The following is a 26,151-nucleotide window of genomic DNA, read 5'->3' on the forward strand; positions in this document are numbered from 1 at the left end:
CTTCAAAGAAGATGTCAAAAATCTAGGTGAAATGTCACTGTGCATATTTGACATCAAAAGTTTCTTTAACCGAAGTGTTATCTGTTGATTAGATTTGAAAACTTTGTGATTTGGAGTCAAATTTGACATCAATGTCAAATTTAATTTTATTTCATTTTAATGGTGAGTCCCTTGTTCCACTAACATTTCAACCAATTAAAATTTGTTTCAACATTTTTTTAATAATTACAACAATTTAAAGTTATATTTAAATAATAAAATAATATTTGATAATATATATAAAATTTAACATAAGTCTTCAGATTGCCATATCAGCCATTAATTCTAATCTAACACTTAAAATTTGACACATCATTTGGAGATGGTCTAAGGCTTGACCACGTGGCATCATTATTTCTGGCCTAAACCATGCAGAGAAATTAGGACCACTCGTGCACACGACATCTTATCTTCCCTCCTACCAATTTTTCGTCACTCTCTCCACATAAACAATGGATCAGAAAATGCAGAATTCAATGGCATATACTATCTACAGAGAATAATAAATTTCAAGATGTAACGGAAGTTATTAGAAAAACAGAAACCAAAAACAAAGCCAATGGCGTTGTCTCAGTCGTCGCCTATCCTTCCTCAAAACCCAGCGAGCTCCATTGGGCGTCGACAGAGAGATGGCTGCAGCAAAGGTACGAAGAGATACAGGGCTGGATTGAGCTCGGGGTACGGCCATGTGGCGCAGAGCTGGATTAGGGTTTTTCACTTCCTGCGGGGTACGGCCATGTGGCCCAGAGCTGGATTGAGCTCGGGACTGAACCTCCGGAAGCTCTCAACCGCAGTACGACGCCGTATCGAGGACGAAGGCGACTGGTCCTACGCCTCGGAGTGGCGGGGGGAAGAATCCGAAGGCTACACCGTCCTCCGCTTCACATCCGACAAAGGCAATGGCGTTGTCTCAGTCGTCGCCTATCCTTCCTCAAAACCCAATGAACTCCATTGGGCATCAACAGAGAGATGGCTGCAGCAAAGATACGAAGAGATACAGGAGTGCGGTCAGGACAACGAGAGATTCAGAGTGCTCGGATATCAATGGCGCTCTCTCCGCTTTAACGACGACACCCACCAGAGCACCGTTAAGGTTTTGGCTGCCTATCGGCGATCGGAACCGGAATCGATCGCCCTTATGCAGCAGCCTCATTGCTTGGCTCTTCCTTATCTTAAGAGTATGATAGCAGCTGGGTTGGCCACTATAGCATCTTCTAATTACAATCTCATGAACGCGGTGACCGGGACCGAAAATATTCGTATATTGTGCATTGGTCAGGGTGGCGGAAGCTTACCGTTGTTTTTGGCTAGTAAAATTCAAGGTGCTATTGTTGATGTTGTTGAAATCGACCCTCTTGTTATCTCAGCCTCAGTTCGAGCCATGGGATTTCCGGCTTTCTCAATTATGACTCCATCAGGCAAGCGTGCCGTGTCACCCAATACCATGGATACCGTTATGTGGAAAGGCATCCACGAGAGGCTGTTCCTCCATGAATCCGATGCTGAGGATTTCGTTCTCAACACCACCATTCAGTATGATATGGTCTTCGTTGATGCTTATGATGGGGAAGACATATTCCCACGCAAGTTATGGGATCCACATTCCCCATTTCTAAAAGCCCTTAGCAGCCGGCTTCACCCGGATCATGGCACAGTTGTGGTGAACCTTCATTCAGATTCTGATATCTTGAACCCTGACGGTTCCGCACCATCCGTTCTGCAGCAAACTTTGCCAATGGGAAAGTACGTCTCGAGGGTTTGCCTGCAGGCATACAAGGACGTGGTAGTGGGAAGGAAAGATTCTGGTTTGGGGTTTACAGTTTCAGTTCCGTGGCTGTGCAATTCTTCTCTGGTCGTGTGCAGAGGTTTTGTGGTTACGGGTGAGGATTGCAACAGGGATGTGATCATGGAGACTCTAATATCCAAATCATTTGAATTGGAAAATGTACTAAACTTACCATTCTCCTGTTTTGAATATATAAAGAGAGGTTTTATACTTGTTGATTAATTTCATGACAAGTTTATACCTAAAAATAAAAATAAATAAATAAAAAAAGGAAACCAAAAACAAAGCAGAAAATATTATCATTTACCAGCAAGCTATCCCAACATATCAGCAAAAGTCAGCACAGAAATTTCATCATACGGATTTACTCTTTCTAGACCTGCTAATTTTTGTAAAACAACTTCTTCTTCAGTGCAATGCAGCAGCAGCAGCAGTCAGACGTCGTCAGCCGATCAGGAAGAAGTAGGGTTTGTGGGGAGTGGGAAGTTTGGTGTTGACAGAAAGGGAGAGTTCAAGTATTTGGTGAGTGAGTTTGGTTGGAAGGTCATGAGTTTGTTTAGAAATGGGGGTGAGTTGAGGAAGGCAGCTTATGTTCAAGCTGGAGCATTCATGATTTCTTCTTCACCTTCTTCCAGTTTTCTATTATTATTTTTATACGGCGATATTCTACTTTGAGCATTTTTTTTTTATTAATAAAAATAAAATACTTTATAAGTTTAACGAAAAATCATATTTTTACGCTAAAAAGTCAATCTTGGTACTATTCACTTTACCTTTTATTTTGTCCTTATTGTTAAAACTCAAAATTTTCAAACCATTTTAATTAGTTTTCCTTTTAAACTAATCTAAAGTGCAAGACAGATTTAGAGTCATATATTGTAAATAATTTTTAGTTAAATTTTGTTTCTGCATATACAGGCTGAAGCGCTTTCTGGGCTTGTATATAAACTTCCGAGCGACAAGAACTTGTGGGAGTTGCGGACGTCACGGTGTCCAGAGACCAGGCTATCCTTCAGTATCTCCCATCTCAGGCACCGGAATATCTTTACGTGTCCGGCATTGCTGTTTTGAAGAGTTTCAGGAGGAAGAAAATAGCAACTGTTGTGCTAAAAGCGTGCGACACGCTCTCAGTAAAATGGGGCCTTGAGTATCTTGCCGTCCGGGCTTATGAGGATGATTTCGGTGCTCGCCAATAGTACTCGTACGCAGGATACCGAGTTGTCTCCAGCGAATCTCCATGACGAGTACTTGGATTGGACGGAAACGCCGCGTTCTGGTGGTGAAACACTCGATTAAGACATGTTAATCCTTGCTAACGAAGAAACAACGATGTTAAGACACTAATATAAAGAGGAGTGTTAAAATCGCTATCCTGATATCATCGCTAACGAAGAAACTACGATGTTCGATTAGAATTCGGGGGTAATAAACAGAAATATACAAAAATTACCCCAAACCGAAAAGCCGGCAAAAACTATTAGCTTTTATTAAGCTTAGAAGTTTGTCCAAAGAAAAAAGAAAATAAAAATACAATATTCCTTTTTTCTGCTCTTTTTTTATCCTTGGCAAAATTACAAATTTGGTATATGGAGGGGGGGGGGTTAGTTGTTGTTCCTTGCGGACAAACAATGGCCGAGCAAGTGAGCGGGTATATCTCCATCATCATCCTACTAATTCATGAATTTGCGACAGTTGGGAGCTTTACATAGACATGGAACTTTTAATTCGTCAGGCTCGTTGGGATCGAACAAGTAATCGTACCTGCGAGAGTCAACAACGGAATATGCAGCAGTGTTAAGCTAAATAGCTTCCTCGTAAAGAACTGAGAGATGGTGAGAAAGAGAAAAGGAGAGACATACGTTAGTTCATCGCCGCAAGTTACATCAGCCTTTGCAATAAGTACAATCCGGCTTTCTTCATCACCCACACTCATGATCCTCGCGTAGCAATTCGGCATGCACTGTAGTAAAGATAGGCAATAATATTAAACCAGTAAAGACGAGTGACAGTGACAACAGAAACAAGCTGGCAACAAGTACACGAATGAATCTGTTGAAGAACAGTAGAGGAGCAAATCACAAAAGGACAGCACCCTAACAATCATCACAATGACTTACTGAATGGTTGATCAGGCGTGCTATATTGCCTTTATCAGTGGCATCTACCACCACTTCTTCACTGATCTTAAACAACTGCAGAGTAAACATGAGCAATGAGAAAAGAAGCAAAAATGTAAAGAAAAAGGAGCACAAAGAATTTAAGAGCTGAAATTCTAGCTGGAAACAGCAGAACTTGGGAATCACATGGCTACAGAGACAACTAGAGCCGACTTGAAGGTAATTGTTTAAACCACTTGAAAAGAATTTAACTCACATAACAGTCTTTGCCTTCTGATCTATACCGTGCCTCCCTAAGATCTGCAACGCTACGTCTCACCTGTTCACCCCGATATTCAAGAACCTGGAACAGACGCACACTTCTTAGTACATTCTGTTTTCAACAAAATGGATTAATTTCTAAAGATACAAAAGCTGGTCATCTTAACGATAGACAATGTTCAAATTTCATACCATTTCTCCTTCTTGTATGTCTCTACGTGCAAAGAGACCCCATCCATGTATCCCAGATCTACCAAAGCAAACACGATCGTGTTCGGTTCTCTGCATTCATATACATACAGTAAGAAAATGAACATTGAATATCGAATGGCAAATGAGAAAGATCCTTGCCTGTAAATGGTATAGCCGTTCTCTAAAAGATGAAAATGTCGGAGGATCCTCTACAACCTATTGAAAAAAAAATGTCAGTTCGAGGTTCATTTATTTTACATCCCATATAAAAAGGCATGAAAAAGACTATCTATTCCATCAAATTCTGAAAGGTAAGAAAATTACTCTGAATGTGTTCAAACTTCGAATTGCTTCCAAGGGATGATGGGAAGGTCCCTTCACTTGGTGGGCAACGATTTCTTCTTCGGTTCTCTAGAATCAGAGGAAAAATAATAATCGTGAGGCTAATTACAGATCAAACTAATTCAACAATCTAACTGTTTATGTCAATTGATGATCACTATAATGTTTATGGTAGAGGCAACTAGGCATCAAGGTAGAATACCTTGTTATTTTTCAATCTTTTGTATACCCGGCACCTTGCAGCAGATAATGGCTCTGGCTCTGGCTCAGACTCCGTAGTTTCAACCGTCAAAACCTCTTCAAGCTTTGTTCTATTAGATGAAATTAACCTTGAACCAGTCTTCTTATTTTGGAGAAGGCTTTTCGCTGAAAACACCCCTAGAGGAGTCTGTATGATTAAAACAGTATCTGGATTTGGAGCCCTGCATGAAAAATGAAAAACAAAAGAGTTAGGAACTTACATATGTACAAGAAAACCAACAATTTGGAAGCAAAAGGACATAAGACAATACGAGAACCCAAACCTGTGATAAGCACAGTAAGAAACCATTTTTGTGGTCTGCTTTCCATTTTTCTCCAAACTGTGCAGCTGCTTATTAAGAATGCACAAACAAATGCAATCACATATCACCAGATATATGGTAATCTGATTCACAATGAGAAGGCGCCACAAACTAATAAATACGAGTATAATGAGAACAAACAAGGAGCAATGAGAAACTCACCTCCATCCGATAACCTGCCCGTGAGGCACACATTGCATGGTAATAAGTGGAACACTTGCAACATTGCATACATGAACCATGAATTTGCTTACAGATAACGCAAATCTGAAGCAGATGCGAACAAAAATTAAAACTCAGATTGGATCAGCTAAATATTTCAGGGTTCATTCTGTAAGACAAAATTAAAAGAACTAGAATCACAATCAATGACACGATGCATCCTGGAACATTTCTAGATCCACTATGTCAAAGTTATCGTACAACTCAATTCTTTATTCACTAATTGTAGATATGAAGGGTTAGGTGTCACTTTTTTACATTACCATGTTTGTTACATTTAAGAATATATGTCTTTGAGAGAACAATGTCAATCATGTGATTAGATGTCATATATCATAAACATTATCACCGGTATGAAATGGAATAGCCAAAAAACAACATACAAGAACAAAGAACCCACCTTCACAAAAGAATTTGATGGAATACTCAAGATCCCAAGAGCAGGCTCCATCTTTTCATCACTCGCAAAAGAGACTTCGGGTCTGAACCAAGCACATGTAATATGAACCCACAATGCGTCAATATCAGTTGGCTTTAAAGCACCTCCTGCAGGGAAAAAGTGCATAAGCACAATCAGAACAAAGACATGAGATCATGATAGCTAAATGAAACTTGGTGAAATGACAGAGCACGACTCAACAAATCTACTCTAGCTAGAAACTTGCCTTTTACAGGACAGAGGCAACATTCTCGCTTGACTTCGGGCGTTTCACATGCTTTGCAGACCCAAGAAGTAAAATCCCGAACATTTCTTGCTCCATAGCATTCTTGATGGACGGCTATCTGACATCTGATTGAAAAGAAACATTAGACATTAGCCAGATTTTCATGCCTTTATAATCTATGGAGTCTCTAAGGGGCATCGAACAGTTGGTCCTCCGACATCAGGATTTGACAATGAAAACTAATGAACCCTATTGATGATACCTGTTGCAGATGATGATTTTGTTGTAGTCCCAATCTTCAACCCATCTACATACAGCGCATCGTTCTGTTGTCCACTTGGCATGAACAGGTTCATACTTTTCTGTCATAGCAACCAGAGAGATACAGTTAATTTACATCAAATGTAAAATTATATGCACAAACATAGAAAACAAATATACCTTGCAAAAAAGTAAGCAACTTCTGCTTTCGTTCTTTAATAGAAGGCCGCTTAGGAGGCTTAGAAGACACGAGAGCATTTTCATGATACTCTGCTAACTGCAGCATCTGCAAAGTCAAGTGAGATTGCATTTTGAGTATGTTTCCCAAATTGAGAGGACAAGGGCATACTATTGAACGGTGGGGAGTAAAACATGAATCTCAATAAATAGTACCCATTGTTCCAGTGGCAGTAAGGAACCTTTCACTCTGACACTAGTCCTCCAATCTCTCGATTTGGAACCTGTGTGTCGCTCCCATAAACTAAGTGCTTGCTTTTCTGCCCCACAGAAGCCACAATTGCACACAACACTGAAACATAAGAAGGAAAATGTACGAATAAAATATTTTCAGATGTCAAACCAAAGTAAACATCAAATTGACTTCCATATTAAAATGAAAAATGTAACGATTAAGTAACATGAATTTAACCAGCAAGACTAATACCAACTAAAAGTCCTAACCAAAAACGAAAACTATTCATTCTTATTCTTACGAGTGAAGACTTGGAAAATAAATGCCTTCCACGCTGTTGCAAAGAACAGTAACCTTGTTAGGCAGCGCCAACTGACCATTATTTTTACTCCATCTGCACCAAAAACTCTATAATCATTAGGGAAAAGTCGGTTAAAAAAAGAACCAACTCATTCATAAAATTAAAAGTCAAATAGACTTACTTTACATTTGCTTGTCCCTTTTCAGAATCTGATAATTCAAAATTAAACTTGACTTTGCAAGTTGGGCAGTAGTAGTCAGTGCCTCCCAAATTCTTCAAAAAGGAAATAACATCGTCAGGGAAGTCTAGAATCCCTTCAAACTCATTATGAAAGAGAAAAACAACGAATTTAGGTATTTAGTATATTAGACGGACCTTAAAATGGTTGCTGGAGATTTTGTCACATTCTGCATGCACCCACACTTTACAACCATCACATCGGACCTACTCACAAAGGAAATATATATGAATAAATTGACAAGGAACTGCACTCTAAAGATAGGACGGATAATCACAATCCAAGGTAGTTTGTAGGTTTCCTCACCCAACTTCCACTGTCTGAATGATTCCAAATCTTCTTGCATATCCCACAATAATGTTTCGATTTTACTAACTGCAATAAGAATGACGCAAGCATTGTCAACAATGCACAATATCCTGAACACAGAGAAACCCTTCTTTTACTTTTATGAAGAACAGAATTTAAAACCAATAAATAACACCTAACACAAGGTAGGTCATACTAACCCTAGCACACAATTTACAAAGATATTGGCCTCCGGAAGCTGGATCCTTCATTTTCCTTATCATTTTAAAAGGAACATACAAGCCGCAGCCTTCACAGGGTCGTATGTCATTCTTCCTCCCAGATACATCCTGCTCAAAGAAACCAATTCAATACACTGGAAATCTAAAAGAAAAGTGTCTACTATTGCAGTGAAAACCTTTCCCTTTCAATAGTTAAGAGAATAAGAAAAAGAAGATATTTTGAACCTAAGGTATATCAACACTGGATATCTCCGCAATGAAGCACAGTTCTGTTCTCAATAACTAAGCAAAGCAATAGCCAAACTTCCATCAGCAAACCCTGTTCTGATGATACAGAACTGTTTGAATTAATCTTTGGATGTTTGAGCAATTCTATGTTCAATATTGTGTCCTAGAAACTACAGAATTTAAAAGACAGGAAACAGTGCTGTGAGAGAACTTGCCTGGTCCAGATCATGATTTGAACCGGTAGCCTCTTGAACCCCTCTCTGTAGAGAATCATCATACATTGCTGCCATATTTATATCTGCTATCAACTTTTCTGTAAATCCTTGTTCCACCAAAAATGCCTCCTCAATTGCCATCTGGAATTCACAGGGCTCACAACTGTTCAATTCAGGCTGCTCCTGGAACCTATACCAAGTAAAATGTTACATAACGACAAAGCAGTTACCAAATTGCAACTCAAAGGTTTACGAAACAACAACAGCCACACACACCTGTCCACATAATCCATAAAGGGAAAAATCTTGCCACGTTCAACCCAAGCATAATCCTGTTCAAGATCATACAAAATCTTATAATAAATGCCACTCTTCCAAACATGAAAACATCACAATTTCAGAAAAACAGATGAACTCCGTATGGGAAGTAATTCATACCCGTTGATTCCCATTTCCAGAGTATCCAAAGAACATCACACAAGCTGCATCGGGGATGCAAGCCCTCAAAACTAGCTCGGGCGCTTGCGACATTGGATCAATGACAATGGCAGGCCAGAAAGGCTCATTCTTCCCTGGCATTGCCCACACTGTATCACCCGAATAGAAATCTTCAGGTCCATACAACCCATCTTTCCTCTCGCCATTCTCCTTTGCAGCCTTCACTGTCCCCACTAAACCATCTTCTTCATCAATTTCCACAACTGCACGCTTGTCATCTTCAACCATTTGCTCACGCATTGACGAAAGTGTGCTTGGCGACCTTGAAAACTTTCTAATATCGAAACTCTTAAACGGCACACTCCCCTCAACTTCCTCGTCTTCATCTTCTTCGCACAAAGTCGAATACTTCTTACTGTTATATCCAATTCTATCCACATTTCTCATCTTTTTCGCATTTTGGCTAACAAATTTCGGGGCTTTAAAGCTAGGTTTCTCTTTTTTACATTCAGTCTCCTCATCTAAACTACAATCTCTTACACTTGTCTTACTTTCTTTCTTCCAATTCTCAATAACCGAGTCATTAAACCGAGAAGGAAGTACCTGAACTCGGCCCCGCGACGTCCTCACCAGTGGCGGCCGCGAAACCTCCGTCTTCGCTGTGGCGGCTGACTCTCTGTTCTTCGATTTCGACTCATCCTCGGGGGAGCAGGAGACTTCGGGGATAATACCGGCGGCCCCAACTGAGCCGAGCAAGCCGTGGAGGTTGACGGGGATAATACCGGCGGCGACCTCGCCGAGCAGATTGAGAAGGTAATACCCATTAGCCTTCCTCTTCTTCCTGCCCGAGTTATCGTCGTCCTCACCCGGTGACTCGCCGAGTCTGCACCGTTTCAGACTCGGCATTTGGGATTTGAGATTCTTCTTGATAATCATTGTATCAGAAAATCAAAATTCACAAACTCCACGAATCGATGAATCCCATAAACCCAAAAGGTGAAATCTTTTCACTGCAGCATTAACATCCAACAAACCCTTTTGATTTCATAAAAAACCCAATTCCCAAATCGCCTATAAACCCTAATCCCCAACTGGGTTTCCTCAAAACAGAGCAGTTCAAACGATACCCACTACAGAATCGTTTTCTCGGGAAACAAACAGAAAAATTGGGAGAGAAACAGCGCAGAAAGAATGCTCGAGAATTAGACGAAAAGGATGGAAATTGAGAAGAAAAAAGTTGGATTGGGAAATAGGGATCTATCTATATATCCAGGAAGTCTCTTTCCAACTGCTTCAGAGCGCAGAGAGAGAGAGAGAGAGGAGAGAGAAAATAAAATTGTTGTGATTGTAATGTAATTATGTTAAGCAGCGGAAGGGAATAAAATTTGATACCAGAATATTTTTTCTGTTTTAATTTTCTGCGAAAGCTTTTAGAGAGAGAACGAGCGAGGGGAGAGAGAGGGGGCCGGCGTTATCTTTGCAAAGCGTTATATTGTAGAGAGAGAGAGAGAGCAGTGGTACGGGCTAACGTGCACCTAACGTGTTTAGAGCGCAATTCTTCCTGGCAAGGTCATGAGAGAGAGAGAGAGAGAGAAAGAGAGAGAGAGAGCATAGTCGTCTTGGACAATCTGGTAGTATAGTACCATTCTTTGGGATGAGTCTTTTAAACCCAAAAATTTTTGTTTTAAATTTTTGGTTGCAGAGTGCAAAGACATGTCGCAAAAGTCTTGTGTTCCAATAAAGTTGGAAACTTTAAATCCGAAACAACAAATGTCGCATTGAATCGAAGTTCTATGTTCTTGGTTTTGTTCTGAACCAATTTGTAACTTTAGTACGATGGTTTTGTTTAGTTGATTGACGTCTGTTGGATTTTGTTTGGAGCGCTGAAAATTTGGGGGGGGGGGGTTGGTAACAGGATGGTGGTCACCGGAGCACGGCGGCATAGGTACTGTTTTTGTTTTTTGGGTTTTCAAAATTCTTGAAGAATTTTCCCACCAATTTTTTTTAGTGGGGTTATTTTGGGTATCTTCTTTTTCCCTTTCTTTTTTGGGTGTCTTCACAAAAACTTTCATGTTGGTTCTCCTGCTAGTACAACTCCTGTTCTAAAAATTGACCTCAGCGGGTAGGGGTCGTCACATTGTTTCAAAAAATCGGTGGGGACCTAGCAGGCCGTCTCCGAGCCAAGGACCAAAAAAAAAAAAAAAAAAAAAAAAAATGATACTTTGAAGTTGTCGAGGGAGGGGCGAAGATAGCCTTCTCTCAAATTATTGTTTTTGCGGTACAAGGAAAAATAAAATTTGCTAAGAAGTTTTGGTTTGGTGGTGGTGGTGGTGTTGGGTTGAACTTCTCTGTTCTTGAAACTGAATAGCATCGTGGCCTCCCTCTGTTTTCAGGCCCAAATGGAAGTTAGACATTTTCTTTCATATTTTTCGATTTGTAAATTGGTGTTTTTCGATAAGGTTTGTTTATTTTTTATTTTTTGGTTGCATCGACGGATAGCTCGTGAGAGACGGTTGAGGATGTTTTTCCCAACATTTTTATGTTGTGGGTTGTGTTGCGAAGGTGGGTGTTTGTTTTTTGAGATTGGTTGTGTTTTTAGGTGGATGGGTTTTTGAGATTTCGTGTAGAGATTCACCAACCACTAATTTTTTGGGAGGTCAACGCCAACCTACCAGCACAAGACAATCGTCAAACAATGTGTTCTTGGAGTTGAATTTTAAGAAGAAAGGGATTGGGCACAAAGAAAGTCTTGTGTTCGACAGTTGGATCACGTATATGCCTGTATATAGAACCACGTGTATTACAATATTAGGACTTTTGTATTCTTGTGTCGCTAACGCCTGCTCGGAGTCCCGCCTTGTGAGAATTTAGAAGGGTCGGCCGCCCGTACAGGCGTATACGAGTTCGTTCTTCCATGAAGCTTTGATGGTTATGGTGTTTCAACAAATTTTGACACCAAAAAGGTTCGACAGCAGTAGCTTATGTTATGATGTGGGCCCATCTCTAACAATCCCATGTTTTTGGAAGTTGGAACACACACAGCACAGTGTACTTGTTCAGTTTGCATATATTTGTATGTACGAGAAATTGTAACTGAGATTAGTTACGAGTGATCGGTAGGAAGGTTGCAAGACAAGAGGATGACAACGTCGACGGTCAGAGCAATGAGGTGGTGACGTGGAAGAACTATGGGCGGCTGTCACCGACCTCGCGCTAGGAGGATAATGTAACGAGGGGATCGTCCTTGCAAAATTTGGAGTCAGATGCAAATCAAACTGCAAGCTTTTGTTGTTTTGTAAAATTTTCTCAGACCACTCACGATTTTTTGGTACGGGAGAAACCAAGCGGAAGAAAGATCTGATAAGGTCTGATTCCGCATTTTACCTTTAACACAAAGCGAAAGAAAGATTCGAACTCAAGTGTATATAGGTGGAGCAAGTATGCCGCTCTAATTAATGTCCACACCCGTACTACAATCGAGCCGCCAAGCCTGAGTCACTCAATCCCCATTTTGAGATGGCCTTTCTGTCATGTTATTCTTTGGTTCGAAATATTATTTAAACTCAGAATGTAATGAGTTGAAAAGAAAGATTCTATCTACCAAAACAATTCATCACTTGTGTATAAGACAAAACTAAAATTAGACAATAAGGGATTGGTTCTATACATAATCCCATCAAATAAGGGGGGAAAAAGCATGAATCATTGAAACCGATCAAAATTTGCCCGGGTTGATTTGAAACCGATCAAAATTTGGTCGGATTGGTTGAATTGAAACCAATGAAATAAATTGAAATAAACATTCCATCTCAAGAAAGTGATCAAATTACCATTGTTGAGCGAAAGCACGATTGCAGAAGTGGAGGAGAGGGACTAGAAAGTAGAAAGATTGCCATTTCATTACATAGGATATGAACAAATACAACTGTTTGCTTCCCCCGCCCGATTATTCAACATACATACACCCTTATTCAACATACATACACCGTATTTATATCGATACGTAGTTTGGCCATGTACGTACGTAGGTCCATAGAAGAGCTTATTATTACAGAAGATGATATAAGAGATCAAACACTTGGCAGAGGAGGATTTTGGGTTGTCTAGCCTAAACTGATTACTACTACCGATCTCATCTCTTCCACTACATCATCATTCGACCTAGCTACTTCATTTCTACATTCTTATTATTATTATTTCATACATATATTATATATATTAGTCAACGGTTATTTGCCTCTTGGCATACGATTCTTCGGTCTTGGCAAACCTTCCGCGGATCCTTGGCTGGTTGTCTGCAAGAGCCTTCCTGCACGCATACTGAAACGAAAGCATTTAATCAGTTTCCTACTTACTGTAACGTATGAGCTCAAGGGCCGAATCCAGAAAACGGGAAGTATATAATAAAGTGCTTCAATCGGCAAGAGATGCTGTTGTAGTTACTCAAGTATAGACATGCAGCTTTTTTTAATCTAAAGCTATTAACGGGACTGAAAATCATCGATGCATATAAAGCGAACAACCAACCCTGTTTCAACAGCCTCGAGTAAACAATCACAAAGGTCAATCGGAAAAGGTGAAATGTGCGTAAGATCATTGATTAATAGAATAAAAGAAACAGATAATGCTTGTCCAATGCTGCAAATGTTGCTTCGGTACAAAGCTATGCAGGAATTTTGACTGTATATCTCACTCCGATATGTTTCCATTCAATTATTTATTCAATGTTACAGTAGTGAGTCCATAGAAACAATATTGATCGGGATTTTACCTTGATTTTCCTGCCGAAGTTCCTCTTTGTCTTCTTGTTGCGGTATCTTGAAAGCTTTTCCCTGCGTTCCTCACTGCTGCAGTTGCTGATAACTATGGGCCGCTCTACAGACGACTGGATGAGGCTTGTGTTACTGTTACCGAGAGTCTGTCATAAAAACTCAGTATCAATGACCTAGTCCCATCCTGTGGAAATAGCCAGACATGTCTAAACATTTCTCAGTCCACCAGTCTTTGTTACAAAGCTAATAATTACTTATTGATCTATTGGAAATAAATGAATTATCAATCTGTCTTAAAAACTCCCTGCACGGGGTTCATTTCGTTATAGATTGTCTAAAGGCTATGAGATAAGGACTCAATCGTTGTTTGTATGAGAAACATAGGCTGTCAAAGTCAGATGTCCATTGAAGTAACAGGGTCTACTTTTCATCATTTCATGACCTTTTGATTCATAACTCTTCTCACCCGAATCGTTGTTGTGTAGACAGGTGATATTTTAGTTCTCGTAAGAATTTAAATATTTTCAAACCTCATATGTATATAGCATAAAATAACTAAGCTAACTATATCTGACCTTAATATCTCCTTCACTGAACGCTCTACGAATCCCATAAGCACCCAAATCCATCCCAGGAAAATCCAGAAAACTTGGCTTCGTTGAAGTTCCGTGCACCCAGTCCATTGAGGTTAAACATCCTGAGCTGACACTCTTCTGAAACGACACGTCACGGAGCGGTTTGTTTTCCTGAATATGATTTCCATCCACTGCCAAAACAGGAATTTTGATATCTAGTTCCTCAGAAAGCGGTGCTCCCATCGTGTCCTTCCCTAAGATATCCTTGTCATAGAAGACATCGTTCAAAAGCTGCTCACTTTGAAGTGATTCAAGGTCTGCAACCTTGAGTCCTTGAGAGGAGGTGACATCTTCGCTGCAAGATATCATTGAAATGGCTGCTGTCATGGGTGTCATGGGATCAAGGCCAATGGCCGGTTCTTCGATGATAGGCTCTGGAGCCTTGAATAGATCCCATTCTCCTCCCAGGTCATAATCCGCTATCATCGAAGCCTCGGAGAAGCAATTCTGCATTAGCCAAAGAAAAAACACGACTTCAGACCTAAACAAACATGAAAAGTGATTGGCAATGCCTAAAAAATAGACCAAAACAAACAAAGTGGAAAAGTTGGCAACCTCTCTAACTTTATGACACTCACCAATAATTGGGCAGTAAATTTTACCGCAAAGTAATTCTTTTAACACATATATTACACTTCCACGAAGATTTAACTATTTTTACCACTCAAGTTAAAAAAACAAAGAAGATGTTTTCCTTCTTTAGCATTCAGACTGCATTTGAAAAATGGAGGAAAAATAATAGAGCACGTAACTACGAAAACGTTTCCAATTACACCAGTATCTCTATTTTACACTTTTCCAGATAATCCAGCTCATAAAGCAAAGTCCAGCTGTTACATTGCATGCCCTGATGAAAAAAAAAACAAGAAGACCAAGATATTTTCATTTTCCTTTTTTTTTTTTCTTTTTTTTTTTTCTTTTTTTTGGAAACCGAGAAACAAGGCGGTGCAAAACCGACATTCTGGGATTCATACAGCCAACGCTACTTAGTGAGATAGGGGTTTTTTTGTTGTTGTTGGGAACCAGAAACAGTGTTTTGGATTGAAATTTATGATTAAATGTGGGAGAAACATTGATAATTAAGAAGGAAAAATCCATCTTTTTCCTCTCCAAAATTAAACATTTATGACTTGTTTGATTGTTAAATATTCAAACTTTACAAAGAATTAGTCAGAGAAATTAGTAATTTTCTCTCTTTCCCACTTCCTAACTTGAATCCCCAAAATTTGACATTTTCCCACTGGTTTTCTCAGCAATCAGACAGGGAATTAGGTGAAAAATTAAACCAATAAACATAAATAAATGTCAAAGTTTTGAACTTTGAGCTTCATGTATATTGAATCCATAGATAGTCCCCATTTTCTCGAGAAACAAACGGAGGGGGAGTGTTATTGATTTAATGGGACAGAGCATAGACTAAATCACAAGAGAGCAACCCAAATTCACAAACTTTCCACTAATTCAGCTAAAACCCATGTCAGAAACAATCAATTCAATGCAGATCAAGAAAATCTATGAGAAAAACCAAGACAAAAATCACAGAACTAATAAAAATTTACAAAAAAAGTGCATACACATGTGTGTAGAGAGAGAGAGAGAGAGAGAGAGAGAGAGAGAGAGGGTACCATTGGAGCAATTGACTTTTGGGTTCTGCAGAACTCCTCCAGCTGCTGGAAATCCTGAGGAGAATTCTGTAAATAGGGGAACAAAAGCCCAGTCTCTGCATACATTCTCAAAGAAGAACCCAGAAACAGAGCAAACAGAAAGCACACTGAAGTGACAGAAACACAACAGCAACAAAATGCTAGAGAGAGAGAAATAGAGTCTAGGTTTGCTTGGGTTTGGTCACTTTAAGTTTAGGAGTAGGAGAGAGAGAGAAGATGGAGAGAATTTATATAAAATTTACTGAGTGGGGAGGACTAGTATTATTCAGTCAGATGATGATATAATATAACAAAGACAAAATAGAGAAAAAGACACAATCATTTATATAATGCAGTGTCCCCATGCCTCTTATCATGCTCCCTTTTTAATATATTATTTTTACTATTTAAAAGATTCATTTATTGCAATTTGCAAGGGAGTGAGGGTGATCAGTGATCTGCTGATTTTAGTTGCAGATATATGCTAGTTGTATTATTAATTTATTGCAATTTGCAAGGAAGTCAGGGTGATCAGTGACCTGCTGATTCTGCTCTGCATCAGGCCAACCTGTTGAGATGTTTGTGGGCTGGACTGTTGGGTGCTTGCAAAGATAATCGTAATTGCCAAATTGGCAATTTGGCATCTCAGCTTCAAGTTCATTGCTTTTGGAGTTCACCGTAGAACTCAACACAATCGCATTTCTTCTTCTAGGGTATGATTGTAGGAGAAGACTGACTGATTGGAATAGTTCTGACGTCGGATGAGACCACGGGAAGTTAAGTGGGATGAAAATGCACAAAAATCTCATATTTTTGTAAAATACGTCTTACAAATTACGTGATCAAGCATCTGTACACAAATTTTTACCATAAGTGGAGACTTAACTTGTATTGTACGTTTGTAACCTACATTTTACAATTTGATTCCAAGTCATGCATCTAGCTAGCTACACACAAAGTTACGTAAAGCTATAGTGGATTATGTTGGAATTTATTCGTTTATTTAGTAAATTAATAGAGAATTGATTTGATTTTGTATTAGTGTATTTTTTGTATCTACGCGTTGAAGTTTCTTAGGTTTATGTCGCTATAAATATAGTTTGTAATTTAGTTTGAGATTGAAGGTAGTAAGATTCTTACGAATTTTGTAACCATTTCAGCATTCTTGTTTATTTAATAATATTCTAACTTTCGAATTTCGTTGTCCATCGTTTGTTTGTTCATACATATGTGAATTTTGATTTTCACCTGATTAGTCCCAGTTATTAGCTACAAAATTCAATTGAGTAAATATGTAATGTGAAATGCAACATCACATAAGTAAAACAATCCCTCAATGCCTTTCAAAGAATAAAACAATCCTAGTTATTAGCTGTATACCAAGTCATACACTTCTCTTTCTTTTTTATCTAATTTAGGTTTGATTTTATTTGCTATGGTTTTACTAGTTTTATGGCACACCAATTTGTAGAATTAGCATTGTTCACATCATCTCAAAGTTTTTGTTTGTGAATGCCTTCGAGTGGTTTGCCAATCTGAAAAGTCATATCAAGAGTGCTTCTACTTTCCTTTTATATTTGCTCATCACACACTTATAAATATTCTTTGCATGTTTAATTATTGGGTAATGATAGGTAGATCAACTTTTTTTTTTTTTTTTAATCAAATTGGTAAAAGGGTGTGCTATCCACACACCCCATTTTACTTCTCACACTCCTCTTGATAATTTACGTCCGTTGATCTTCTTCAATTCATCCGATCCGACGGCAGAAAATTATAAAGGGGTGTATGAGAAGTAAAATGGGGTGCGTGAATATCACACCCCATTTGTTATGTGATGTGTCACTAATAGGAAATAAACATGTTAATCAACACTTAAGTAATAATTAAATTATCAACAACCACTTCATATGGTTTTAAAATTTTGGTCCAAATAGTTGGTCTCCCACCCTTAATTATTTTTAAGGTAAGATGCATTTTTGGTTATAGTCTTTTGCTTGGATTTCAAATCTGTTCATTGTGTTTTTATTTTTCTCAAGAGAAAGGCTAAGGTAACTCTCTCAAAAGTAGGACTCTATGCCACCTCATGTTTTTAGTACAATATTTTATAATGTTAGTACAAGAACTAACGTTAAACTATAAGATGATAGAGAATTCATAGAGAGTCCCACTTTGACAAAACCAAAAATGTCTGCAAAGTGAACAAAGTTGAAATCAAAGAACCAATGACCAAAATTGCAGACATTTTTGGTTTTGTCAAAGTGGGATTCTCCATGTATTATCTGTCACCTCACAGCTTAACGTAAATTCTCGTGCCAACATTATCATACATTGTACAAAAAACATAAGATGGTGGAGAGTCCCATTAGCATTTCTCAGAAACAAAATGCAGTTGAAATCTGACCTTATACTTTTAAATCATCAACATAGAGTTGATTGCAAATTTTTCCCATACTTAAAAAGAGAACAATACTATTTGAAAAAACACAACAAAAATCCATGCGCTCAACCATACATTGTTGGATACACATACGATACGATGCGATATACGATACACTTGTAGGTAAAATTATGTTTCATTGCTCAACCATATGTAAGCTCATCAAAGTCACTATCTGATAGATTGAATATAGTTCATCAAATTTGGATTGACGAAAGTTTGAGTTGAAAGAAAGAGTCGCTTCAGCTAATAATAATTAGAATAGTAAAGGTGCTCTTGTGATTAGCTAGCTAGTGTCACATAATCGACTAGTTTTTCCTGTAATTATTGACATTTGATTTAAATAAGTGTGAGGACAGAATATAATACTGTTGTTCTAGCAAAAATATCAGCAGTAGTTTATCAGTCAAGGATGTTATCACAATGCGTTGAAAAATAGTGAAAGAGGACAATTTCATGCGTATGATATGAACTGCCCTTTCTATTTACCTTCATCACATTTTAATTTTCTAGTGCCAAATTAGTCCTAGTATCGAACCCGTCATTTACTAGAGTTGAATTTAAAACTTCTCATTTATAGATATAGATGAATATTATTAGATGTAATCAATGTAATATGGTAATTCCATCATATGCCGGCGAGGAGTCTTTGATTCTCTCGCTAAACAAGTTCACTTCATTAGCTTCCTCGGCGAAGTGAGGTGTACCCAGATTACTTAGCGTTCGGCTCATTGAAAGCCGTACTATTATTGAACTTCACAAGAAAAGGCATAACCTTATCTTCGGACTAGCAGAAACCTAGGCTGCGAGTGTTCCGTTCTTCGATCGAAGTTGCTCGGTGTAATTTTGTTTTTTTTCTTAAGTTAGTCTCAAGCATAACAAATTGAAACAGCATATATGTTTATATACATCCAAGCATGAAATACGTCATCTAATATTGAAGCCAATAGTCTTGTTAGAAAATATATAAATTGTTAGGAAAATGACTTATTAGCTGTAAAACTAAAAAGTTTGAAGATAGATTCTACATGTCCTCCAATTTGATCAAATATTCAAATTCTCTTTCAATATAGAGACTTCGTCCACACTGCAATTTGGAATTAAGGGGAAAAATAATGTTAAAGCGTCAACTGAACTTTAGTCCTTTTCTCAAACTCAACGAAGCACAACGAATAAGTCTATATATTGCATGAGACCGATGCAAATGCAGAATTAATATTGGAACAAGAAAAGAGACCTGAAAAGTAAACCATTCTTGTTGTATAATTGTTTTCTGATGGGAAAGAGGAAAATTCTGATTTTTCCTAAATTTATATTGATGATTGTTCCTTTATTTATTTATTAACAAAGCGATACGTCACTTGCATTCACAATCACTTTTACTACAAGAGATGATACTGATGTATATACGACCTTGTGCTTATAACACACAATACATACATACATACATACATATATATGTATATTATAAGTACACTGATGTATACTACAGGTTTAAGATTGTATACATCAATGTAAGTTTCTTTCATTTTAGAAAGAGATCGATAATAAGAAAACCCTAAAATATGGAAGGGAAACCTACTTTCGATTACCTATAATTAATAATGACTGGGAAAAAAAGATATTTATGGATATAGTGACATATATATATATATATATATATATATATATTATATTTTGTGTCAAATATAGTGACATATACGGGCTTAGCATGTAGCTTCTAGTTGTATCTAACTGGAACTGAAGTTCACGTTTTTAAAAGGAAGTGTGAAAGCGAAACCCAAAAAAATATAGGAATAGGAATAACCCACTATGAAAAGGGGTTTCTTTTTCAGACGTATAGTTTAAATAATTGTTAAGTCAAAAAGCTTTCAAGTTAATTTGAAGGAAAATTCCATGAGACAAATATGGAGTGGGGCTGTAAAGTTACAGGGAATTCCAACCACAGAATGTACACAAAACCTTAAACTCCCCCGCATTGGGACAAAAAAATAAAATGTAGAAGGGAAGCTCTCTAGCCATAAACTTAATTACTATAGCTGGCAAGGAACCTCAAAACAAAAGGCTTTAAGATGCAGAGACTTTGCAAGCTAGCTCTTCTTTTGCATGTCCATGTCAATGGAGATGGATAGATTGCAGGAATTGCTCGCGTCCATTTGGCGCTTTCGGATCAGTACACTTGGCAGCTGAAATTTGGTAGTGGACACTTTAGCAGGCAAAGAATGAAATAATGTCTTGGCTTTGCCAGTTATCATGGGAAATGATTGTATATATGCATGGTTGCTCAGCGCATACATATGGGTCGGCCATGTGCCTATTTCTTTCACGTTTTTCTGTTTCTTGTTATATAGCATAAGTCTATATGAAGCCACAAATTCTGCAGTCTTGAAGCTGACCTAATGAAAGAGAGGTGAAGTGAACTTGATCGTTTTGTATTAGCATCCTTAAGCTACGACTTGTTTTTCTAAGAGACAAAAATTATTCCTCTCTCAAAACCCTAATGATTTCCTTTTCTCACGAATGAAGAGGTGCTCTTGAGAATCTATGCTTTGGGAGTTCCATTTTCTGTTTTGATTTAAATCACATGGCTAAATGGCAAGTGGCACAAGCTTTAGATGAATACATAGGTGATCGGAAAATTTAACTGGTTGTAAATCCTTACGTTTCACTTCATCATGCTGCATGCATGCATGTCGCGTGAAAAAAGAAGTCTTAAAAATTTAGGGACAGTAGTTTATGCGGGCTCTTTTTTTTTTTTTTTTTTTTTCATCTATACAGTTATTTATTGATTTTCAATTGCATGAATCAAAGAATAATCAAGGAACACTTATAAATGAAAAAAAATATGTGCGAAAATGTTCTAAAATTGAAAGAGGGTTCTACCGATTTAGGATTTTATAAGTTTTGAGTTGAAAAACATAGTGGTCGAAAATTACAAGTTGAAACGAAAGAGATGGGTGATGATTTTTACAACTGCTGGAGAGGATTGGCTGGAGGGTTTAACCACAAACCCTAAAAAAGAGACACAAAATGCGACGAAATCTTGTCATTGCAAATACCAGACATTAACGAAGGGTTTTGTAAGTTTTGAGTTGAAAAATGTGCATGGTAGAAAATTACACGGCGAAGGTGTGAAATATGGAAAGAGATGGCAAGCTGGGAAAGGGGGTTGGTTAAAAATGCAGCTGGAGAGAATTGTCTGGTAGCTATAGTGGTTTTTGTCTTCCATCGCCAATTGCAACTGGAATTGCTTTGGTATCAATGGGGTCCTCACTCGCAGGCGCTTTTTGGATTCTTCTGGATGTAAACCTGAAGTGATATGTCTGTTGTGAGCTTCTGAAAGAGAAAAACAGGGGAAGGAATTATATATATCGGGCCAAAATATATATAATATTGAAAATATATATGATCTCTTTAATTAAATTGTAATCTACTCAAATTGTGATGTGAAAGGCAGTTCACCTGGATTTGTGCACGAGATAATAGCTTATTTTCTTGCTGGTCATGACTTTTATGTTATTTGAAACCCAATTTGGCCATTGATTGGATCTTAAATTGCATAATTACACTTCATGAATATAGTAAGTTTTCAGTATACACAAGGGAAAAGTGTAGCAACTTGGCAGCGTAGTCGTATTTGGTTTCATTTGGTTTAACATATACACCCGAACTTTGACATTTGATATGATTGTCTAAATCAAAAGATCCATTTTATTTAATCTTTACTCTTAACGACGAAAGGTTTTGCATAGTAACTAAATATATTTTTACATGAGTATAGTCATATGTGATGATGAAGGTACTCATACTGAGATATGTCTCCGCTGACATTTCACTATACCACTAGCTAGCTAGTATAAGAGGTATATATTGATACTAACTTTTCAATTTTTTTAAATGTCTACGTCAATGTGCAATATTAGTATTTGGAATTGATCATAATGCGTTGATACTGCAAGTGATAGGATCGTCGTCCAATACAAGTGAGTCGGTGGAAAAACAAAGTTAGGTGATATGACCTATATATCATATATATGTTTTTTGCTTTGGACATATCATTTCATATTTTATCATTTATAATTTTGTTTGGCTTCTACTCGTTGGAAACAAACACTGTTTTCTAATTGCACTCAAAATCAATTAACTTGCAATAAAACGGTTGAATTTTTAATTCTTTATTCACTAATTAATTGAATTCTCTCTTAATTAAGTTTCCTCCCTAAATACTATTGTATAATGAGTAATGCTAGGAAGACTAAATATATAAACAAAATTTTGAAAACTAAAGGACATGAAAGTAGATTATTGATTTATTATTTAAGCGTTGATAAACGTGCTCATTCCTATTAGTGATACATCATTGAGTTTACTTATTTTGTCTCAAAATTTAATCTACCTTGCATTACCCTTGTATAATTGTGTCCACGCATATTTTTCGTTAATTTTTGCCCAACAAGATTAGGGTTTCCAACTACGTACAAAGATTGAAAAGAATGCCTTGGATGGATGCTAGGGCAATGAGAAGGAAGGACAATCCGAACGGGCAAAAGGCCGGGGGAGATACACTAGTAATGTGACTTTTATTATGTTGAATTAATGATTTTATATTCTGAAAGGTGTGGTACAGGTGCGCACCTGTCACTTTAAAAAAAAAAAAAAAAAAAAAAAAAAAACTTATATCGCATGGATATCGTAACTTATATTATTTTGTGTCAATGAAACAATGACATATGAACAAAAACTTACACATATCTTTATTTCATTAGCAAGAAACACCTCTTTGATGGTAAACTCATGCCATGCAAGTGTTTCTCCACTTTCAGGAATTTTTTTTCTTGCTAATAAAAAATTAAGCTATTATCCTAATTGTCCAGACTCGGAAAATATTCCAAAATAGAGGAAATTATGCATTCCCGCCTATTTGACTCTTTTATTTCCTTGTATGCATTTGTGGTGTTCGATTACTAACATGTCAACCTCATTTGGTTGGGAGGCTACATCCTGCATATATATAATATGTTTTAAGGGATACTTTGAATGTGGTCCTTAATCTTTAATATTCTTTTATTAAAACCTTAATAGTATTCAAAGTTTGATCAAAGTGCCACATCCCGGCCCGGGCCGGGATCACTTTCCGGGCCCGCTCCACCACCGTAGCACGATATTGTCCGCTTTGGGCCCCGACCACGCCATTTTATAACATACTTTGTCACATCCCGGCCGGGCCGGGCCGGGATGTGACAAAAAGTCCCTTGACTTTGTACACCTCATTATATTACTATTAATATTTATATTTTTATAGTTTTGACATTAATTGTTTGATATTTTATGAGATTTATAATCCTATAAATTTAAAATTCCTCATTATAATACTATTAGAAACCGTTACAATAAAAAAATTCAAACATTTTAATTGAATAAATGGATAAAAAAATATATAAAAATAAGAAATAATAAATGGCAAAAGAATGTATCCGTAGTGTTAAAAAAATTGGTACATATTACAAAAAAAATGGTACATTTCACATATAACAAAGTGGTACATTAATAAAGAAGAATGGGTACATTATAAATAAATTAGGGTACACATAAAAGATTAGAAAATTATGAGTACAAATGAATTTTTAAAAAATATAGGCGCTAAAAGAAATTAATACATGGGTACAAAATAAAACTAAAAATAAAATACTACAAATTAAAAAAAAATGTTGCAAATTAAAAGTGGGTACAAACTAAAAAATAAATATATGATACAAAGTTTAGGCATAAAACATAAATATACCATGGGTACAAACACAAATACAACTTTAAAAAATATGGGCACAAAAAGAAACTAATATATGGGTACAAATTAAAAATGAAAAGAAAATTGGTACAAATTAAAAAATATTTGCAAATTAAAAATAGGTACAAACTAAAAATAAAAATATATGATAAAAAATTTAGCTATAAATATAAATATTCTAATTGTAACATTTTTAACACTAAAGGAATATATTTAAAAATAAAAATATTTTATTATTCAAATAATTAATGATGTTATTTATACTAAGGACCTTGATCAAAAATTGAAAATAAATAGGATTTTAATCAATGGAGTAACAAAAAAAAGAATGCAAACCTAATTTTCCCATGTTTTAATTTGTATTTTTGTCAAAACTGTAAAAGCCTTACAAACATTGGAAGCTACGACCCTAACCCTTTTTTTTTTTTTTTTTGCAACAAGGTTATTTATATCAGAAAGGTAATATATAGTTTTCGGGAGAGATTCTATATTTCATGCGATGAATGAAACACTTAGAGATATCTTCTGACTACACCTATAACTTTTCATAATTTTGGAGTATAAGATATTACGAGTATTATAAAGTTTCGGTGAGTTGCGACCAAATTTTTAGAAACTGTACGCGTCATCGGTTCATATGAACGTGACTAATAATGGGTTTCAATTTAGGGCACAATTCAGAGTACCGCCTCACTTTCAGAAAAAGTAGCACCATTCCATGGTGCAGTACACGTTGTCATACTCGAACTATTTGCAGTACAAGTTCCTATATACTGCATATCCAGACAACCCTAATAGGGTTTGTGATGATCCACTTGCAGAAGAAGATACAAAAACCTAACAACTAGTGCGCATGCAGTGCAACGCAATGCATCATTCGGCATGCATGCATGCATGCGCAGATGTTATTGTGTGAGACTCTGATGAGTTAATTAAGAAAATTAACTAGTTATTTAGTGGGAAATGGATGCATATTCATGTGTGTGTATAAATATATTATATTATATATATACATATATATATATACACACATATATACATATATATATATATATATAGTTTTAAACTTTTAACCTGATTCCCTCCCATTGACATGTTGTCCTTTGCCATCGAGAGAGATAAGGTGTCATTTCGCATTATTGAGCCATTTGGAGTTTTATGCCAAGTTATGTGTGTGTCATTCCATTTGTGAAATATCATCTAACAGTTCGTGTAAGAAAATAACTTAAGTTTTTGGAAGAAGAACAAAATGGTTTTTGGACTTGAAGAAAAAAAAGAAAGGAAAACTAGTTAAAGTAATCATAAATTCAATTCAATTGTTAAAATGAATATTGATCAATTATGACCAATATAGCGATCAAAGATTGACTAGACATCGATCAAATATTGGTGAAATATTGAAAATTAATCATTTTAGCAACTGAGATTTAAAAAATGATCGTTTTCACCAAGTTTTCAAAATAAAAATAAATAAATAAAAAAGTTTTTCTTTTCTTCTAAATTGTTATCTTATTAAAGAAAATATTTTCTTTGGGCAATTTTGTGATGAAATATACAATTGTTTGAGTCCAACTAGAGCTAGTTTGGACTGCATAAACGAATAATTGATGCATATCTGTTGGTCATTCCATTTGTGTAACGTTGGGATAAAATGAATGATTAACATGAATCAGTAGCATTTAATAACAGCCAAGGAGTTTTTTAGCGAATCATATTACTTTATGTAATTTAGAATCTTTCTCTTGTGAGATTGTTCAGCCCTTGTTTTCCTAGTTCTATGCATTTGTAGAGTGGTGCTAGAGATGGGGTTTTGGGGGTTTCAAGTAGTTGCCCCTATATTTAAGTTTTTATTTCTCTTAATTTCATTTCACTTCAGTATCGTGCTACATTAGCTGGTCAAAGCGTCAGCTCGATCTAGGGACGACGCTATGCATCTTGAGCATTAAAGGATGCCCCAGCTACTTTCACAAAAATGTATTTGTTAGTTCAATAATTAGGATCACTGAATTGAAAGTCTGAAGATATACATCCCCAACTCTTTTCTAATACCCCTACCATTCAAACTA

The 26,151-nt window shown here is 36.8% G+C and overlaps 3 protein-coding genes across 4 annotated transcripts; 1 reads left to right on the top strand and 2 right to left on the bottom strand.

Annotated features, from left to right (window-relative positions):
- The first annotated feature begins 467 nt into the window (after positions 1–467).
- Positions 468–2,500, top strand: LOC103948029. Its single transcript, XM_048565329.1, has 2 exons — positions 468–1,984; positions 2,238–2,500. Exons 1-2 carry the CDS (start codon positions 599–601, stop codon positions 2,289–2,291), a joined length of 1,440 nt encoding a protein of 479 aa, XP_048421286.1. The 5' UTR covers positions 468–598; the 3' UTR covers positions 2,292–2,500.
- Positions 2,501–3,287: 787 nt separating this feature from the next.
- Positions 3,288–10,407, bottom strand: LOC103967217 (histone-lysine N-methyltransferase ATX4). The gene is made up of 23 exons (XM_009380495.3): positions 8,811–10,407; positions 8,649–8,704; positions 8,373–8,562; positions 7,909–8,037; positions 7,706–7,774; positions 7,537–7,605; positions 7,343–7,434; positions 7,162–7,254; positions 6,842–6,977; positions 6,629–6,734; positions 6,450–6,549; positions 6,188–6,312; positions 5,923–6,068; positions 5,463–5,567; positions 5,262–5,326; positions 4,940–5,159; positions 4,720–4,806; positions 4,555–4,611; positions 4,396–4,485; positions 4,199–4,285; positions 3,943–4,017; positions 3,685–3,785; positions 3,288–3,586 (listed from the first exon to the last, which is right to left on the bottom strand). The coding sequence occupies exons 1-23, from the start codon at positions 9,744–9,746 to the stop codon at positions 3,496–3,498; spliced, it is 3,225 nt and encodes a 1,074-aa protein (XP_009378770.2). The 5' UTR covers positions 9,747–10,407; the 3' UTR covers positions 3,288–3,495.
- Positions 10,408–12,997: 2,590 nt separating this feature from the next.
- On the bottom strand, positions 12,998–16,129 carry LOC103948032 (zinc finger protein CONSTANS-LIKE 9). 2 transcript variants are annotated; one of them, XM_009359020.3, is made up of 4 exons: positions 15,843–16,117; positions 14,158–14,664; positions 13,582–13,728; positions 12,998–13,130 (listed from the first exon to the last, which is right to left on the bottom strand). In XM_009359020.3, exons 1-4 carry the CDS (start codon positions 15,945–15,947, stop codon positions 13,029–13,031), a joined length of 861 nt encoding a protein of 286 aa, XP_009357295.2. In that variant the 5' UTR covers positions 15,948–16,117; the 3' UTR covers positions 12,998–13,028. The 2 variants fall into 2 exon arrangements, with proteins under 2 accessions (XP_009357295.2, XP_048421288.1); XM_048565331.1 differs by lacking the exon at positions 12,998–13,130 and having other exon boundaries at positions 13,611–13,766; positions 15,843–16,129.
- Positions 16,130–26,151: the final 10,022 nt, after the last annotated feature.

The sequence above is a fragment of a genome, unplaced genomic scaffold (assembly GCF_019419815.1).
Source record: "Pyrus x bretschneideri cultivar Hongxiangsu unplaced genomic scaffold, Pyrus_bretschneideri_v1 Contig4, whole genome shotgun sequence".
NCBI classification, from domain to species: domain Eukaryota; kingdom Viridiplantae; phylum Streptophyta; class Magnoliopsida; order Rosales; family Rosaceae; genus Pyrus; species Pyrus x bretschneideri.